The sequence below is a fragment of the Ursus maritimus genome, unplaced genomic scaffold (assembly GCF_017311325.1).
Source record: "Ursus maritimus isolate PB19 unplaced genomic scaffold, ASM1731132v1 scaffold_31, whole genome shotgun sequence".
Classification (NCBI taxonomy): domain Eukaryota; kingdom Metazoa; phylum Chordata; class Mammalia; order Carnivora; family Ursidae; genus Ursus; species Ursus maritimus.
In genome coordinates, this window is record NW_024425675.1 from 15,483,767 (window position 1) to 15,495,915 (window position 12,149).

A 12,149-nucleotide genomic window follows, 5' to 3' on the forward strand; every position below is an offset into this window, starting at 1 on the left:
TGAAATTGGAACTCAACCACAAGGAAAAATTTGGAAGAAACTCAAACACTTGGAGACTAAGAACCATCCTGCTCAGGAATGACTCGATAAACCAGGAAATCAAAAATCAATTTAAACAATTTATGGAGACCAATGAGAATGAAAACACAACAGTCCAAAACCTATGGGATACTGCAAAGGCAGTCCTAAGGGGGAAATACATAGCCATCCAAGCCTCACTCAAAAGAATAGAAAAATCTAAAATGCAGTTTTTATATTCTCACCTCAAGAAGCTGGAACAGCAACAGAGGGACAGGCCTAATCCACGCACGAGGAAGCAGTTGACCAAGATTAGAGCTGAAATCAATCAAGCAGAAACCAGAAGTACAGTAGAGCAGATCAACAGGACTAGAAGCTGGTTCTTTGAGAGAATCAATAAAATTGACAGACCACTGGCAAGACTTATCCAAAAGAAAAGAGAAAGGACCCAGATTATTAAAATTATGAATGAAAAAGGAGAGGTCACGACGAACACCATTGAAATTGGAAGGATTATTAGAAATTTTTATCAACAGCTATATGCCAATAAACTAAGCAATCTGGAAGAGATGGAATCCTTCCTGGAAACCTATAAACTACCAAGATTGAAACCGGAAGAAATTGATTCCTTAAACAGGCCAATTAATTATGAAGAAATTGAGTCAGTGATAAACAACCTTCCAAATAACAAAACTCCAGGCCCGGACGGTTTTCCTGGGGAATTCTACCAAACATTCAAAGAAGAAATAATACCTATTCTCCTAAAGCTATTTCAAAAAATAGAAACAGAAGGAAAGCTACCAAACTCATTCTATGAGGCCAATATTACCTTGATCCCCAAACCAGGCAAAGACCCCCTCAAAAAGGAGAATTACAGACCGATTTCCCTAATGAATATGGACGCCAAAATCCTCAACAAGATACTTGCTAATAGAATCCAACAGTACATTAAAAGGATTATCCATCACGATCAAGTGGGATTCATACCTGGGATGCAAGCGTGGTTCAATATTCGCAAATCAATCAGCGTGATACATCATATCAACAAGAAAAGACTCAGGAACCATATGATCCTCTCAATCGATGCCGAAAAAGCATTTGACAAAATACAGCATCCTTTCCTGATTAAAACCCTTCAGAGTGTAGGAATAGAAGGTACATTTCTCAATCTCATAAAAGCCATCTATGAAAAGCCTACTGCAAATATTATTCTCAATGGGGAAAAGCTGGAAGCCTTTCCCTTAAGATCAGGAACTCGACAAGGATGCCCACTCTCGCCACTATTATTCAACATAGTACTAGAAGTCCTTGCAACAGCAATCAGACGACAAAAAGGGATCAAAGGTATTCAAATTGGCAAAGAAGAAGTCAAAATGTCTCTCTTTGCAGATGACATGATACTCTATATGGAAAACCCAAAAGAAGCCACTCCCAAACTATTAGAAGTTATAGAGCAATTCAGTAACGTGGCGGGATACAAAATCAATGCTCAGAAATCAGTTGCATTTCTATACACGAATAACGAGACCGAAGAAAGAGAAATTAGGGAATCCATCCCATTTACAATAGCACCAAAAACCATACGTTACCTTGGAATTAACTTAACCAGAGACGTAAAGGACCTATATTCTAGAAACTATAAATCACTCTTGAAAGACATTGAGGAAGACATAAAAAGATGGAAAGATATTCCATGCTCATGGATTGGAAGAATTAACATAGTTAAAATGTCCATGCTACCCAGAGCAATCTACACTTTCAATGCTATCCCGATCAAAATACCGAGGACATTTTTCAAAGAACTGGAACAAATAGTCCTTAAATTTGTATGGAAACAGAAAAGGCCCCGAATCTCCAAGGAACTGTTGAAAAGGAAAAACAAAGCTGGGGGCATCACAATGCCGGATTTCGAGCTGTACTACAAAGCTGTGATCACAAAGACAGCATGGTACTGGCACAAAAACAGACACATAGACCAATGGAACAGAATAGAGAGCCCAGAAATGGACCCTCGGCTCTTTGGGCAACTAATATTTGATAAAGCAGGAAAAAACATCCGGTGGGAAAAAGACAGTCTCTTCAATAAATGGTGCTGGGAAAATTGGACAGCTACATGCAAAAGAATGAAACTTGACCACTCTCTCACACCATACACAAAAATAAACTCCAAATGGATGAAAGACCTCGATGTGAGACAGGAATCCATCAAAATTCTAGAGGAGAACATAGGCAGCAACCTCTACGACATCGGCCAAAGCAACCTTTTTCATGACACATCCCCAAAGGCAAGAGAAACAAAAGATAAAATGAATTTATGGGACTTCATCAAGATTAAAAGTTTCTGCACAGCCAAGGAAACAGTCAGAAAAACTAAGAGGCAGCCCACGGAATGGGAGAATATATTTGCAAATGACACTACAGATAAAGGACTGGTATCCAAGATCTACAAAGAACTTCTCAAACTCAATACACGAGAAACAAATAAACAAATCAAAAAATGGGCAGAAGATATGAACAGACACTTTTCCAATGAAGACATACAAATGGCTAACAGACACATGAAAAAATGTTCAAAATCATTAGCCATCAAGGAAATTCAAATCAAAACCACACTGAGATACCACCTTACGCCAGTTAGAATGGCAAAAATAGACAAGGCAAGAAACAACAATTGTTGGAGAGGATGTGGAGAAAGGGGATCCCTCCTACATTGTTGGTGGGAATGCAAGTTGGTACAGCCACTCTGGAAAACAGTGTGGAGGTCCCTTAAAAAGTTAAAAATTGAGCTACCCTATGACCCAGCCATTGCACTACTGGGTATTTACCCCAAAGATACAGACGTAGTGCAGAGAAGGGCCATATGTACCCCAATATTCATAGCAGCATTGTCCACAATAGCTAAATCGTGGAAGGAGCTGAGATGCCCTTCAACTGATGACTGGATTAAGAAGTTGGGGTCCATATATACAATGGAATATTACTCAGCTATCAAAAAGAACGATTTCTCAACATTTGCTGCAACATGGACGGCACTGGAGGAGATAATGCTAAGTGAAATAAGTCAAGCAAAGAAAGACAATTATCATATGGTTTCTCTCATGTATGAAACATAAGAACTAGGAAGATCGGTAGGGGAAGAAAGGGATAAGGAAAGGGGGGTAATCAGAAGGGGGAATGAAGCATGAGAGACTATGGACTCTGAGAAACAAACTGAGGGCTTCAGAGGGGAGGGGGTGGGGGAATGGGATAGACCGGTGATGGGTAGTAAGGAGGGCACGTATTGCATGGTGCACTGGGGGTTATATGCAACTAATGAATCATCGAACTTTACATCAGAAACCAGGGATGTACTGTATGGTGACTAACATAATATAATTTAAAAAATTAAAAAAAAAAAAAGATCATCTACTCTTGGAAAGACAGAGGGTTTTCCCTGAGACAAATAGTGACAAAAAAAGAGTTTGGTTGTGGATACAGGCACATTTAGAGGTGGTAAAAAAAAAAAAAAAAAAAAGGTTATGGGAGTTTGTTATGAAAGGGGGTTATTTTCTATTCAAATGATATGAGAACATTGGCAGTATAAAGAAAGTTCAAGGGAGCAGCTGGGAGATTTGAGGATTATTGTAGAAAAGCAGTGCCAGGGAATTGGAAATAGATGTGTGTAGGACCCTTGACCACCAGCTAAGGTGATAAAGCAAAAGTTTTAGTGGTTCCAATGAGCACGACCAGCAGCAGCCTGGAAAATACAAATGGTTATAGTAACCCAATTCCAAAGACTGATAAAACCAGTATGACCGAACATGACCTGGATACTTGTATTTATTCTAGAGAGTTAGTCTGATAAATAAACATGTTAAGGCATGTGGCATACTTAGCACTATGCCTGGCACTTAATTAGAACAAAAATGTATCTTTAAAAAATTGGACATAAAATAATTCAAAGTGCTGATTGAGAATGTAATTGAGATGTTAGATCACTAGATCTGTGATTATTAGGGAGAAAAGTACAAAGCAGCTGTTTTATGGAAGAAAGCAAGATGCACTGAGAATCTGCAATTGTATTTTTTCTTCTTAATTATGTTTGAAAACAGGTTTAGGAGGAGTAATCAGGAAGTAGAGGATATAATGATCAGATGAAATTTTCAACCCTAAAATTTCAGACAGGATAAGATCCAGGATGTAAGTGTGGAAGCTGGTTATGGAGGAAGAATATTTATGAAGGTAACTAGAATTGAAAAGGTCAACATTTTATAAAGGCTGAATGACCTGGAAGTTGAAATTGCCCAGGATTTAGGATCCAGAGAAAGACAATTAGGAGGATAAGAACTCAGATGTGTGGCCTTAAAAAGAAGAAGCTTAATTTTTTTTAATTTCTATTTTTTTTAAAGTAATCTCTACACTTAGTGCAGGGCTCGAACTTACAACCCGAGATCAAGAGTTACATGCTCTACAGACAGAGCCAGCCAGGCGCCCCAGAAAGAAGAAACTTCTAAATAACTCTGTAAAAATAAAATTTCGAATGAGGCATAGGGTAGCCAGAAAGACAATGACCCTATTATTTAACATTGAAAATATGAAGACTTTATAAAGAACAAACGGCCACTTAGGCGGAAGCATCATAAATAGCAGAAATTCAGATTTCAGTTAAGGGGGTGATTTCTTTCAAAAAGCATTATTGACAAGACTCTTGTTTTGACTAAGAATTCTAGATTGTACAGTAGAAACAGTGAGGAGAAGGGAAATGACCCAGGGAATAGGGGAAAGATTATATGGATGGAAAAGACACTTTGGAAGATGATAGGTGAGCAGAAGGATCCTTACCTTGTGTAGTTCTTGTGAACCTTTAGAAATAAAGAAAGTAGACAACAATGTCCTTCTAATGAAACTAACTTCCCCCTATGTCTCTTAAAGGACTGTAATCAAAGTAATTTGGTTGCCTAGAGGACATGGAAACTTGATGGTTAAGCTCATGGGCAGAAAAGCTTTACCTCCTACAACATATACTGCTCTGCCGTCAATGTATGAATACTACTGGACCTGGAAACAAATGTTATTCATCAGGAAGTCCCAGTTCTTCGATATTTGGATAGTAAGAACAATCCTTGCACACCCCATCTACTAAAGAAACCACTTACCTCCAAAGACACATTCTGGGGTGAAAGTGATGTCATCAAGGGCAATAAAGATGTCCTCCTTTCCAGCCAAATCAGCTTCAAATGCCACTTTAAATGCACTGTTACTGGAGAGAGGTACATGTCCATACATCCAACCGGTTCTTTTGTTTCCAATCACTGACCACACGAGGATGTTTAGCCCAGATTCCTCAATGGTATATACCTAATAAGGGGGGCAAAAAAAGAAAAGGTGACTCTTTATGGTTTGGATGGTAGAGATATATGGGCGTCCTGGTTGTTAATGGAAGAACGGAGTCTGGCAATGGTACAGCATGACACCTTGACTATAATACGTTCTATCTGCACAAATTGGGGTTACAGAGTGAGTTATATTTTCTTTAAGTAGTCAGACCTTTGTTTGTTTTTCTCATGCCAATTTCTGTGTATCACGGCCAAAACCTGTAACTATCTTAAGAATCTAAAAGAGCAGGAAGGAGCTATAAAACTAGAATTTCTCGTTGCTAAAGGACTTTGTCTATGTTTCCCCAAGGTTGTTTTAAAAGAACACTTATCATAGGTTAACATGACCATATACAGTCATTTCAGAAGCCAGAGTAATGTGCAGAACATATTTACTATTTTGATAAATAGGGAATCTTCCTGAATTAACTACCTAACATCAATACCCAGGGCTTTTTAAATACAAGGACTAACAGATTCAACACATAAAAAGTGAAATAGCAATAAAGTTAGCTTTGAAACCAACCACGAGGCCAAGTTCTAATAATCTTTTTGAACAGTAAAAAACAATTCAAAACAAAACAAAAAGTGCCATTTCCTAGTGCTCTTCAAAAAAAAAAATCTGTATTTTAAACAACGAAAACAGTCAAGGCTATAAACATATTTTTCTACATTACCTTTCTGTACCTAACTTTCAGTTATCATTTCCCTAGAAATATATACATATATACATATGTATAAATGTATGTTAGCAATCACTTACACAACTCTTTCTTTCACATGGGGAAAAAATATGACTCAGAGAAAGGAAAACACATAATAGGAATTTTCTTCTACTGCAACAGTATTTTTGTCCAATGACATGGCTCCCTACTAAAAAATCCTACTTTCTCACTTTTTTTCTTAGTATCAAAATTTATCTAAAGATAATTTATCCTGCAAAAGTTTATCCAAATTTTATACTATCAGGAGAAAATAACACCACTCATTCTGTTGCATGTAATGATATGATATTATATGGCATTCCAGAAATACTCCCCAGAGCCACCAAATTACCTAGAGCCAGAAACTAGCATGCTGCTACTGTTCACTATTACAGAAAGTCTAAGTCAGAAATCCAGCTACTAATGGAAGTTAAAAAAAAAATTAAAAATACATCAAGATGATCATAGAGAAAGAAAAATAGAAAAACGTGCCCAAAATTTGGAAACCTGAAAAGTGAGATTTAACATCAACAGTATGGAGAAGCACACATTTCCTAAGAGAAAAGCACTTTTTATATTGATCCCTCAATAAATGAAATAAACTAAAAGTCAGTATGAAGGGAATCTGGGTCAACTGAGTGTTTCCAGTCTCACACGTAAGCAGACACTCATCCCAAAGGTCTAAGATCTGGTGGGTACCTACTTCTCAAATAAATACAAATTTCTTCCATTTAAAAAAAAAATGAAAAGGTAAGAAGCTTCCAATTCAATGTGATAGCAGGACAACTTTATAAAGTTAACCTAAGTTGAATTATCTCCTTTTTTCCCTTCATAAATCCTGAGTTACAACATAAAGATTTAAAAGGGAATGGCATTATTTTATTTATTTTATAACTCTTTTCCTGGAAAAACCAATTCAGAAAACCAAATTACATGAAAACACAACCCAACACTTTTTGCTTTTTTCAAAACCCTAGTAAAAATGTATTATATTAATATATCTATTTTTATTGTTTTTCAATTAATTTTTTTCAGTCATCTTAATCTTCAATTAATCTTATATGCTCTCGTCAAATTTTATTTCCCTCATTCTCCTTTTACTCTGCTTCTCCTAAATCCACCATGACATCCCCTGCCTCTTCTCCCTCACCCTGCGCTCCATCATAAGCGTTACCTCTCTAATAGACTTCAACCTATGCTACCCAGTATTTCACCCTACCACAGTCTGCATTCATTCTGATCAACATCACTAATTCACTACTTAATTCCAGTGAAACTTTTTGACAATCTCATGAATTGTTTCAATTGTAATATGTACTTATAATACTACCAATGCATTAAAATGAATAATTGCATGTTATATCCAGTGTTTCTGTAGCCACAATGGCCAATGGTAAAAATAGGAGGATCACTTAAGTGCTCTATATAATGCTGGGGTTTTTTTATGGCAAATGAGAAACCCACAAAAGGCTAATATTATTTATTTCTGTTTTTCAATGAAAACAATATTCATTATCTTAAGAGAAATTTTTGTGATAATTGCCAGCAAAATATTTATTTTTCAAAAATCTATTACTTTGAAAAAGGAAAGTGACTAATATCCTTGAAAAATAATTTTAATTTGTTCCTAATTTTATATCTTATTACACACATTTTGCTGAAAACCAACTTATGTTGCAATAATAACTTATTATTTGAAATAGTTTCTAAAATCAGCTGCTGGACAAATAATTTGGATATGTCTATTCTGATATTCTAAATTCTGGTTGGACACATACCCGTTAATATAATAATAGTCTAAATTATGTATTATAAAACAATCATTTTATCATGATTTTTATAAAAAATATGGATTCAAAGAATATGTAAATAAAATATTATAATGTTTAGATATTAAATCAAGATATTATATTCAAGGATGATATTATAATTGTAACTGCTTATGATATAGGGCAGGGAAAACTTGAAGAGAACTTGCTAAATCACAACACAGAATAAAATGATATCTCATTTAAATAGAAATATTATAATAATATTCAATTCAATATATGATAAGTTTTGTTGAGGAGGAAACGCCTCAACACTTACTTAGAGTGAGCATACCTTTGGAGGAAAACATTTAACAAAAGATATGATGAGGTAATAGAAAATATGAGTTAATGATTAAATTACAGAACAGTATGGAAACCAGAGAGCAGCTATCTTGACAATACCCAAGTATGCAGGTTTTTCTGTTAAAGAACTAAGAGAACCCGATTAGAAGATTTTCCTGAAGTTTCTCTCCTGCAGCCAGTCACAATCTCCAAGTGCCTGCAACATGGAAGGTAGGCTGGTGTTGACTTAGAGTCTCCCAGTGGATACTTCCAGATATCAGAAACACTATATCCATTTCACTATGTATTTAGCTTATTGAAATTAGTGCATGAAATGAAGCAACAAGATGAAACCTTGGCTTTACTTGGTCCCAGTTACTCTCAGCTGTTCTGCCAGATGTCGGTTCTTTAATCACCACTGACAGGGTAAAGTAATGACGTGAGCTACATTTAGTCCTTATCAGTGCACGGTTTCCCATGGCTTCGTTTGAAAACACTCAAATTTATATAACAGAAGAAAGAAAAAAATCAAAAGTAATGAAAAGGGAAATTTCCTTCAAAACGAAGAGGTTATAGGCATTAAACTTATTTAATAAAAGAGAAATAACATTATCCATATTAATGAAAATTTTTAGCACATTCACATATGTTACATGAAGCCTACTACATGTGTGAATGTAGAGTAGGATCACTGACTACCCTCTACAAATCTGGAATTAGAGTTGTAGAGAGATTTTAAACAATCCATTACTCGTACACAGCACAGGCTTCCATCCTTCATATGGCATATAAAAGAGATTAGAAATCATCACACTGGTCCTAACAATAAGAAAAAAGCTGAGCTGAAAATCCATAGCTCTTCTTAGATCCATCAAACAATTGATGTCACAGAGCCATCATGACCACTGCCCCCAAAATTAGAGACATTAATAGGTGAACATAAAGAATCACAGCTTACTGGGGCGGAAGCCCAAGGACAGAAACTCCTGCAGGAACCAGTAGCAGGGGAGGAAAACCTGGACTGAAACTGATGAATTGCTGGAGGCTCACTGTAGACAAGTTTCAAGGTTAAACATTCTTGAAGGGACCCTACTCTTCTGTGAGTTTGATCTCTAAGAGCCCCACCAGTTTCTTGTATTGAAAATTAGAGAAAAACTCCCTCAAAATTTTGGCAAATAAAGGGAAAATTAGCCATTATGATATATATACCCAAAGCATTCTGTTCTTCTTAGCAAGACCCACCCTCAAGACAAATCACTTAAAGAGACTGTAACTTACTGGGGTTTAACCAAACTGGAGAAAGGAAAACACCTAACTCTAGCTCCTAGTAGCATTGCAGGTGGGAAAAGGGCAAGAAACAATTCCAGCAACTTCTAGCCTTCCCGTCTTACCTCAGGAGTGGACATAAACAAACAAATAAGCAAGCAAACAAACAAAAAACCCAAAAAACCTGAGAGGCAATTACGAAGGATACAACCCAGTGGCACTTAAAGACTCACTGAGACCTAATCATAGGCCCCACAACTTACCAGCACATGAGTAGGGCTTCTGTGTAAGAACAGGGGAATACAAGCACACTGCAGGCCTTGTTTACAAATAAATCTCTCTGGAAACCCAAAGAGAACAGTGAAGACAAAAATAAAGACAACAGGGAAATTATAACTGACATCTACAGCTACAGCAAAGAGTAAACATATCCTAACCTCTAGCCAGATACATATAAAACCTCACGCTGAAGGCCTAATTCCTTTTACCCAGTACATCATGTCAGTCTGTCAAAAAAAAGACAAAAAACACAATTTGAAGAGACAGAGCAAGCATCAGAACCTGATTTAGATATGGTAGAAATGCTGGAATTATCAAGAAGGGAATTAATATAGGTATAATTAATAAGGTAAGGGCTCTAATGGAAAAAGTAGACAGTATGCAAGAATGGAGGGATAGCAAAAACAGAGAGATGGAAACTAAGAAATAATCAAAAGGAAATGCTAGAAATAAAAAAAAAATTACTCTAACAGAAATGAAACATGCCTTTGATGGGCTCATCAACAGATTGCATACAGGAAAGAATGAGTGAGCTTGAAGATATGTTCAATAGTAACTACTAAATCTTAAATGTGAAAAAAAAAAAAAAAGACTGAAAAAAATGAAATGGAATGTCCAAGAACTGTGGGATGGTTCCAAAAGGTGTAATATGCTGTAATGTAAATACCAGGAGAAGAGAAAGAACAGAAGAAATATTTTAAGTGATAATGAATGATAATTTTCCAAAATTAATGATAAACACCAAACCATAGATCCTGGAAGATCTGTGACCACCAAATATTTATCTACACCTTGGCATATAATATTAAATTGCAGAGAATCAAAGACAAGGAGAAAATCTTGAGAGAAGCCACAGGGCATTGGGGAGGGTAAATACCTTAATTACAGTGAAGCAAGGGTAAGAATTACATCAGACTTCTTTTTAGAAACTATGCCAACAAAAAGAGACTGTAATAAAAATATTTAAAGTACTGATAGGAGGAAAAAAAAAAAAGACTCCCATCTGGAATTCTGTATCCAATAAAATTATCCACCAAATTAAAGAATAAAGATTTTCTCAGCAAACATAAGTTAAAACAATCTTTTATTAGTCCATCTGCCTTACAAGTAAAGTTAAGATAAATTCTTTAGAGAGAATGAAAATTATATCAGTCAGAAAATCCAATTTACACAAAGAAGAACGTTAGAGAAGAATAAATGAAGTAAACAGAATATTTTACTTTTTTGTTATTAATTGATCCAACAGGTAACAGTTTGTTCAAAATAATAATAGCAAGAATGTATTCAGTGATTTTAGTTTTGGGGTAAATGAAATAAATGAATGGCAACATGTTATAAGAATAGAAGGGAGGACTTGAAAATACTCTTTATAATGTTCTTGTACTATCCATGAAGTGACATAATGTTATTTGAAAGTAGGTTACTTAGAAATGCATATTGCAAATTCATGGGCCAAAAATTAGAAAAAATAAAGTTTAAACAGAAGCATAACTGATATGCTACGAAAGGAGAAAAAAAGGAATCACACAAAACCCTCAATTAAAACAAAGGCAAAAAAGAGTAGAGGACTAAAAACCAAACAAACAAAAAAAGAACAAGGTCAACAAGTACAAAAGAGAAACAAATATACTAGATATTAACCCAACTACCAATAATCACTTTAAATGTTAGTTTTCTAAATATACCAATTAAAGAGATCATTATAGTGGATTTTTTTTTAAAGATTTTATTTATTTATTTGACAGACAGCCAGCCAGTTAGAGAGGGAGCACAGCAGGGGGAGTGGGAGAGGAAGAAGCAGGCTCCTAGCGGAGAAGCCTGATGTGGGGCTCAATCCCAGAACGCCGGGATCATGCCCTGAGCCGAAGGCAGACCCTTAATGACTATGCCACCCAGGCGCCCCCGTTATAGTGGATTTTTATAAAAAGACCCAACAATATGTCGTTTATAAGAAACTCAGTGCCTGGGTGGTTCAGTTGGTTAAGCATCTGCCTTCGGCTCAGGTCATATTCAGGGTCCTGGGATCAAGTCCTGCAACAGGCTCCTTGTTCATCAGGGAGCCTGCTTCTCCCTCTCTCTCTGCTGCTCCCCCTGCTTGTGCATGCTCTTTCTCTCTCTTTCTCTCTCTCTCACACACACACACAAATGAATAAAACTTAAAAAAAAAAAAAACCTCAAGTTAAATATAAAGATACAAATAGGTTAAAAGTGAAAGGATAAAGATATACCATGTTAATATTAATGAAAAGAAAGCTGGAAAAGTTGTATTAACTTTGGGCAGAGCAAATTTCAGAGAAAGAAAAATTATTAGGGACAAACAGGGTATTACAAAATCAAGACGTGGTCAATCCTCTGAAAAGATAGCAGCCCGCATATGTATGCACCTAATAGCACAATGTCAAATGCCTGAGACAATAACTGGAAGAGTGGCAAGG

At 36.0% G+C, this 12,149-nt stretch overlaps 1 protein-coding gene across 2 annotated transcripts in view; it reads right to left on the bottom strand.

Moving 5' to 3' along the window:
- The window catches only part of MALRD1 (MAM and LDL receptor class A domain containing 1), a 747,156-nt gene that overhangs the window by 160,289 nt on the left and 574,718 nt on the right, over positions 1–12,149 (bottom strand). For both annotated transcript variants that reach the window (XM_040645358.1, XM_040645357.1), the window contains exon 33: positions 5,154–5,355. In XM_040645358.1, coding sequence (XP_040501292.1) covers positions 5,154–5,355 — 202 coding nt within the window. The remainder of the gene's footprint in view (positions 1–5,153; positions 5,356–12,149) is intronic.